Consider the following 7,996-nt stretch of genomic DNA (forward strand, 5'->3'; position numbering starts at 1 on the left):
TAGACCGCTGCACCACTCGGGAGCCCCACTTCTCCATCTAGGTACTCACTTCTCCATCTTTGACTTGCGAAAGGCACGAGTGTAGTAGTCCAGTGGCCTGCTGGGCACGGACTCAGCCATGATGTTGGGAATGCATAGCTTCCGAAGGATCCAGTCAGATGTATAGAAGTCTGGGTTTGGTTGAGCCTGAGACACAAAAACAATGTTCTTCATAACACACCATGGTATTGGGATTACCGTATTCTATACTACTGTATTTGGCACTAGCACTGACCTGTAGGGGCGCTCTTAGAATGAGCTCCTCTGCGTAATAAACCAACACATCCCAGGGGGTTTGTGATAATGGATGGATTTTCAGATAATGGATGGAGTTTCAGATAATGGATGGATTTTTTTCCTCGCTCGCTGTCTTCTCCTAATGCCAAAAAATCATTACAGCAGAACAGTCACAAAATAATGATTTATTTAGTACAGTATGCCACATAAGCATTATTAGACTGACCATAGAACTGTCAGCATTAAGGAACAATTGTCCTCTCTACGGTAACATGCAAATATAATGTTATTGGGAAAGTAGGAACACTAGATCTAACTACTTGTTGAGCTAGGTGATCTAGTGTACATCATATGTTACCTTTTCCAGCAGCAGGCCGGCAATCTGCAGGTTTTGGGTGAATTTGTCCCGCCATCGAGCCAGCTGAGTCTTTTCTCCATTCAGACCTGCTTCTCTCCTCCTCTGGCCCTCTCCCGACCTCCCCAACTGCTGTTCTCCAATCCCCCCCTCTTTTGGGAGCGACGCTTTCTCCGTTTCACCTCCCACACTAGAACAAAGTCTGATTCAGGTTCAGCCAGACAAAGCCACAGGTTAGAATTTGATTGGTGGCATTGTCTTTATACTGTCTGTTACAAAGGATCTGGACCAACTCAGTGGGCTTGTGGTTAGTGTTCACCCTGAGATTGGAAGGTTGGGAGTTTGATCTCCGGACGAGTCATACCAAAGACTGCAAAAATGGGATCCAATGCATCTCTGCTTAGCACTCAGCATTAAGGAGATAGATTGGGGTTAATGAAGAGGAAGAATGGATTTGGTATTCCAGCAAGAGATGGAGTGGAGCAGGGAAAGGAAATTATAATACTACCTCAGTGGAGAGGGGGCTGGGAATGGGAGGGAAGAATGTGTGGATCTGCAGTAATCTCTGCCTTCTCTCCTCTCTCTCTGCATCATTCTCTCCTCCCTCCACAGGGACAGAGCCGAACAAAGTGGTATACCGTAATCCTCCCAGCCAAAAAGAAGCAGAGTTTTTCTCCATCCCTTTTGAGCAGAGGAAGCATGCACATGCCCTTACACCAGTAAATAATGTAACACCTACTCAGTAAAATTTTAAAGGGTAGGGTGAGGACCAGCATTATCTTAGGGGTGGTGAATGCTGTAGGACATATGAGAAGGGAGGGGAGTTTTCTGATCTTCCTGTCGGAGTATACTGCCCCAGTCTTCATTAATACACACAATGTGTGTAATGGTTCTCGCACTGGCACATACTCATGAATAATGAATTATTTCAATTAGAAGAAGCCCAGCCCCTTCAGATTGGCCACACCTCTCTCACAGCCAAGTCACGTATCAGTATTGCCAAATGTGCCAATACACCAGTACATAGATATGATCTAAACATAAGGGACCAGGGTGGGGCTTTGTTAGTTGGTTTGGGATAGATTTTTCATGCCCCAAAACTGCAGAGATGTTCTGATTCAGAACACACGTGCTTCTTGGTTTTTGTTTTCCATCTGCTGCTTTTCATCTCTACCCCTCCCCCATTACCGCGGTCACAACATAGGGAGAGAGAGAGGTGGAAGGGGGTGGGGGTAGTGTGAAATATTAACAATCGCTAGAGAGGGGTTATAAAGCTGAGCTTCTAGGAAGCTTCTAGATTTGAGAAGGGGATGGGAGGAGGATGGGGAGAGGGGGAGACAGTGTCAATGCCAGTCATGCTGGGACTCCTGCTTTTACAAGAGGAGGAACGACAGATCCTTTGTGCTCATTAAAACATGACACCAACCACTAGCCAAGAATGAGGAAACTAGCCAAAGCTTGCACAGTACAACTGCATTCTAAAAGTGATGCATGCATTCTCATGTGTCAGAAGGAGCTCCTTGTTTCCAGTAAGTTTCAAACTGGTTCATCACTCAGGAGTTCTGAATGTTACAAGCTGCCGCACTTCCTGATAGGTAACATTAGTCACAAATCTTCATGCTGAACCGGTGTTATAAAACAACAGTATTTTTTTGTTTTTATACACTTGGACGAAATGGCCTCTAAGCTGTGGACAAAGGAGGAAATTAGCTGTCCAGTCTGTTTGAAGACCCTAACAGAGCCTACAACTCTTCCATGTGGACACAACTTCTGCCTCGACTGTATCAGAAAATGCTGGGATGAGAGTGGTAGTATCAGCAGCAGAAGCAACGCGGTTTCCTGCTGTCCTTACTGTCGAGAGACATTCAGATTGCGCCCCACACTGACTAAGAACTCAATGCTGGAAAAGATGGTGGAGAAGCTAAAGATAACTTTACTCGATACACCTCCTGGGTATCCGTACGATGGGCCTGAAGACGTGGTGTGTGACGTGTGTACTCTTCTAGGGTCTAGGAGGAAGGCAAAGGCTGTGAGGGCCTGTCGGGAGTGTAAGCTGTCCTACTGCCAGTCTCACCTTAGAGCCCACCTGGATATCCCTCTGTTACAGAAGCACACTCTGGTGGGTGTGGTGATCAAGGAGCTGCAGCTGGAGAAGCTGTGTCCCCAGCATGACAAACCGCTGGACATGTACTGCAGACTTGAGAGGAGGTGTATCTGTTCTCTGTGTGCAGTTGAGGAACACAAAAGCCACGAAACTGTCTACGCTGAGACTGAACGGGCCAAGAAACAGGTGGGTTTTCATAACCAAAGGACATTTGTATGTGGATAATTAAATAAATATTGTAAGTGAGCTTCTAGATTTGAGAAAGGGATAGGGGGAGAGGGGTAGACAGTGTCAGTGCCACTCATGCTGGGTCTCATGCATTTACAAAAGAGGAGGGACGACAGATCCTTTGTGCGCATAAAAAAAAACTACGAGGTCATCTTTTCTACAGTTACCATGACACCAACCACCAGCCAACAATGAAGAAACTAGCAAAAACCTACACAGTACAACTGCATTCTAAAAGTGTTGCATGCATTCTCGTGTCAGAAGGAGCTTCTTATTTCCAGTAAGTCTCAAACTGGTTCCTCCCTCATGAGTCCTGAATGTTACACTTCCTGATAGGTAACATTAGTCCCAAAACTTTATGCTGAACCGGTGTTATAAAACAACATTATTCATAATTTTTTTAATACACTGTGACAAAATGGCCTCTAAGCCATGGACAAGGGTGGACATCAGCTGTCCAGTCTGTTTGAACACCCTGACAGAGGCTACAACTCTTCCATGTCGACACAACTTCTCCCTCGACTTATTCAGAAAATGCTTGGATGAGAGTGGTAGTATCAGCAGCAGCAACGAGGTCTCCTTCTGTCCTTACTGTCGAGAGACATTCTGCAGGCGCCCCACACTAAGAACTCAATGCTGGAAAAGATGGTGGAGAAACTAAAGTAGATTACTTTGCTCGACTGAAGACGTGGTGTGTACTCGTGTAGAGGCCGGGAGGAAGGCAAAGGCTGTCAAGGCCTGTCGGGAGTGTAAGCTGTCCTACTGCCAGTCTCACCTTAGAGTCCACTTGGATAACCATCTGTTACAGAAGCACCAGGGATGCAAACTGCTGAGGGCCCAAAAAAGGAACATGCAAAAAATCCCTGCTTGGGGGAAATGCAGGTTAACTAATTAAACAAAAAAATAATATGATTTACATGATCAGTCTCTGTGTGTAAAATAAAAAGTGGTTAATGTGAACCTAACTCACAGCTGAAAAAATGTAAAGAAAGCAATCCAATGTTGTTTGTTGCCTAGACTTTACTGCAATTGAGAAAGAACAATACACAAATATTGCAGTTAGCCATGACAGCCTTTATAATAGAACGCTTGTGACCACACACATTTAAATATTGCACTTGGGGGAAAAATACATTTTAAAGTAGAAATAGAATGAAACAAATATGCATTATATTTTTGCTCTATAATAGTGGCCACTAGACATCGATCAAGTGCACAAGGCTACATGTGTGCAAAAATAACGTTCACTGAGTAAAAAAATTGAATAATCCCCCCTCATTCACACACAAGTGTTACTGTCAAATTCAACACAAAAGCAATATCTTTGGGCTACACTGCACATTATTAGATTGTACACTTTCTGCCTGTGGACATCTGTTCTATAATGTGCCAGCAGAGCATGATACCCTTTGTTGCCATAACTGATCTCTTTCAGGCAGACAGTAGACCTGGCATACCCCTTCTTATCCACTGTATTGAAAAAGTGACAAGGAGGGAAAGTGTGTGGTGTTCCTTTCACCTCTATAGTGGCATCCAGCTTAAAACTTCTTATGGCTGCAGGGGCAGTATTGAGTAGCTTGGATGAAAAGGTGCCCAGAGGTGCCCATAGTAAACTGCCTGCTCTTCAGTCCCAGTTGCTAATATATGCATATTATTATTAGTATTGGATAGAAAACACTCTGAAGTTTCTAAAACTGTTTGAATGATGTCTGTGAGTATAACAGAACTCATATGGCAGGCAAAAACCTGAGAAAAATATCCAACCAGGAAGTGGGAAATCTGAGGTTTGTAGGTTTTCAACTCATTGCCTATCGAATATGCAGTGGGATATGGGTCAGTTTGCACTTCCTATGGCTTCCACTAGATGTCAACAGTCTGTAGAACCTTGTCTGATGCTTCTACTGTGAAGTGGGGCCGAAGGAGACGGGAATGAGTAAGGTCTGCCATGAGCTGACCATGCTCTGACCATGCGCGTTCACATGAGAGGGAGCTCTGTTCCATCGCACTTCTGAAGACAATGGAATTTTCCGGTTGGAACATTATTGAAGATTTATGTTAAAAACATCTTAAAGATTGATTCAATACATCGTTTGACATGTTTCTACTGACTGTTACGGAACTTTTTGACATTTCATCTGCTTTTAGTGAACGCGCTTCGTGACTTTGGATTTGTTTACCAAACACGTTAACAAAAGTAGCTATTTGCACATAAATGATGGACATTACCGAACAAAATGAACATTTCTTGTGGGAGTCCTGGGAGTGCATTCCGACGAAGATCAGCAAAGGTAAGTGAAGATTTATAATGCTATTTATGACTTTTGTTGACTCCACAATTTGGCGGGTAACTGTATGGCTTCCTTTTGTGGCTGAACACTGTTCTCAGATTATTGAATATTGTGCTTTTGTCGTAAAGCTTTTTTAAAAATCTTACACAGCGGTTGCATTAAGAACAAGTGTATCTTTAATTCTATGTAAAACATGTATCTTTCATCAAAGTTTATGATGAGTATTTCTGTTATTTGATGTGGCTCTCTGCAATTTATCCGGATATTTTGGAGGCATTTCTGAACATGGCGGCAATGTAAACTGAGGTTTTTGGATATAAATATGAACTTTATTGAACAAAACATATATGTATTGTGTAGCATGAAGTCCTATGAGTGTCATCTGATGAGGATCATCAAAGGTTAGTGATTAATTTTATCTCTATTTGTGCTTTTGTGACTCCTGTCTTTGGCTGGAAAAATTGCAGTTTTTTGGTGATTTTGCGGTGACCTAACATAATCGTTAGTGGTGCTTTCGCTGTAAAGCCTTTTTGAAATCGGACACTGTGGTGGGATTAACAAGAAGTGTATCTTTAAAATGGTGTGAAATACTTGTATGCTTGAGGAATTTTAATTATGAGATTTCTGTTGTTTGTATTTGACGCCCTGCACTTTCACTGGCTGTTGTCATATCATCCCGTTAACGGGATTGCAGCCATAAGAAGTTTTTAAGCCAGGCCCGGCTCCAGTTACACTTGCTTAATAACAAGCAACGCCTAATTTGCACCGAATTCTCTCATTCTGAAAATTAACCACAAAATTAACTACCACTACTGTAGAGGGAAAACATTTGTTTGTTCTCTAGCTAACATTAACTATAACTAGTTAAAATTTCACACAGATTGCCAAGGTCCAGTAAGCAACTAACGTTAACGCTTTATAACTTGAGGAACGGCAAGGAGTCATCGCGAATTGGTTAGGTTACTAACGTTAGCTCATCTGATGTTGTAACGTTAGCTGTCTGACTTTATTAGCCAGCTAATTTTCACACCATAAACTAAATTATTTAATCAATTAAGTTGGCTAATGCTCATAATTTCTCTGGCTAGCTAACGGATAAGTGTCTTGCTAACGTTAGCTGGTTCGAATTAACAATGCTAACAATACTTGGTACACCACACTTTCTCCCTCATCTCATACTTTCCAAATGCCAGTGGTTTTTCGGTTACAGCTCATGAAGTAGTTTCATCACCTTCTCACCCCGGTCGCCGTGGTCAGGCTTCTCACCTACCTCTTCTTTATCGTTCAGGAGACTCGCTTCTGTAAATTCACTGACAAACTGCCTTTTCACTCTCACACTGTCTTTCCAAAGCGCGCATTGATGCTGTAACTAGCAAATTGGTTGTCTCTTCTCTCTTCAGCTGCATTCTGTTGTTTATGTGAATGATTGGCTGAGCCTTGGATACAGCCAGTATTGTTCCCAACGCGCATCACTCGTTCGCATACAGCCAGTAGTCATCCAACCCCCCCCCCCCCTGCTCGCCCAAGCGTTTCTCATCGGATCTAGACGAATCACGTAGGTCACCTATTTTGGATTCAAAACGGAGAATTTCAGCCGAAAAGTGACTAGTTTGCATCCCCGTAAGCACACTCCGGTGGTTGTGGTGGTCAAGGAGCTGCAGTTGTAGAAGCTGTGTTCCTAGCATGACAAACCGCTGGACATGTACTGCAGACTTGAGAGGTGTTGTTTCTGTTCTCAAGGAACACAAAAAACACGAAACTGTCTCCGCGGAGACCGAACGAGTCAAGCAGTAGGTGGGGTTTCATTTGTATGTGGATAATTAGATTAATATTGTCAGTGAGTAGCTCCATGAACAAGACCTCTAGATATGCACAAATGGAACATTTAAAGTATGATCTGTTGGAACGAGAGTGGTAGGTGTGGGACAGTATGCAATGTTTTGAATACAGTTCTAACTCAAATCTACTGTTCTTAGGTCAGTATGGCCTACCATATTGCATGTTGGAGTGAGAATTATTATGGCCTTCTTAACTGAAATGTATGGGTTTGTTCCTTAAGGCACTGCTGGCAGTGGAACAGAGAAAATCCAACAGTAAACTCCAGATGAAAGAGGAGCTGCTGACACAACTGGGAGAGGCTGCGGGATCTCTTAAAGTGAGTTACAAAAAAGTAGACAACATTACTGAGCCACCATTCAGTTTGCCACCCTTCGGCATGCTGTGCCAGTGGTGGCTTGTCCAGGCAGGAGGATGGTTCTCCTCATTAACGTACCCTATGTTCCAAAATAGAGCCTTGATGATGACATAAAATAATTGACTAAACAACTAGGATGCTGTCGACTCAACAGAATATGATATGTAGGTTCCCATTCTCATACTAACATACCACTTAGAATGCATGCCCGGACCATTGCTAAGTAGTACTATGGTAGAGTGGATATTGGAATAGAGCCCATGTCTGACTGTATACTGTACTCCCACTCCCTGTAGGGATTTGCACAAGCTGCAGTGGAGGTCAGTGACATGATGTTCGTTGAGCTGATCCACTCCCTAGAAAAGAGGAGAGCAGAGGTGAGGGACTCCATCAAAGATAGGGAGATGACTCTGGCAGCTCAGGCAGCAAGAGCAGAGACACGACTGAGACAGGACATAACAACACTGCAAAGGAGGAACAGTGATCTGGAGAAACTCGCCCAAACACAAGACAGCATACTTTTTCTCCAGGTAACTTCTCTTTGGGACACA

The 7,996-nt window shown here is 43.3% G+C and overlaps 1 protein-coding gene across 1 annotated transcript in view; it reads right to left on the bottom strand.

The window, feature by feature from the left end:
- Window positions 1–337, bottom strand: part of ano11 (anoctamin 11) — a gene marked incomplete at its 5' end in the record, with an annotated part of 54,725 nt that extends 54,388 nt beyond the window's left edge. The window contains 2 exon segments of the mRNA XM_039011496.1: window positions 50–186; window positions 275–337. Of these exon segments, the coding sequence (XP_038867424.1) occupies window positions 50–186; window positions 275–337 (200 nt within the window).
- Between the last annotated feature and the right edge of the window lie 7,659 nt (window positions 338–7,996).

The sequence above is a fragment of the Salvelinus namaycush genome, chromosome 16 (assembly GCF_016432855.1).
Source record: "Salvelinus namaycush isolate Seneca chromosome 16, SaNama_1.0, whole genome shotgun sequence".
Taxonomy (NCBI): Eukaryota; Metazoa; Chordata; class Actinopteri; order Salmoniformes; family Salmonidae; genus Salvelinus; species Salvelinus namaycush.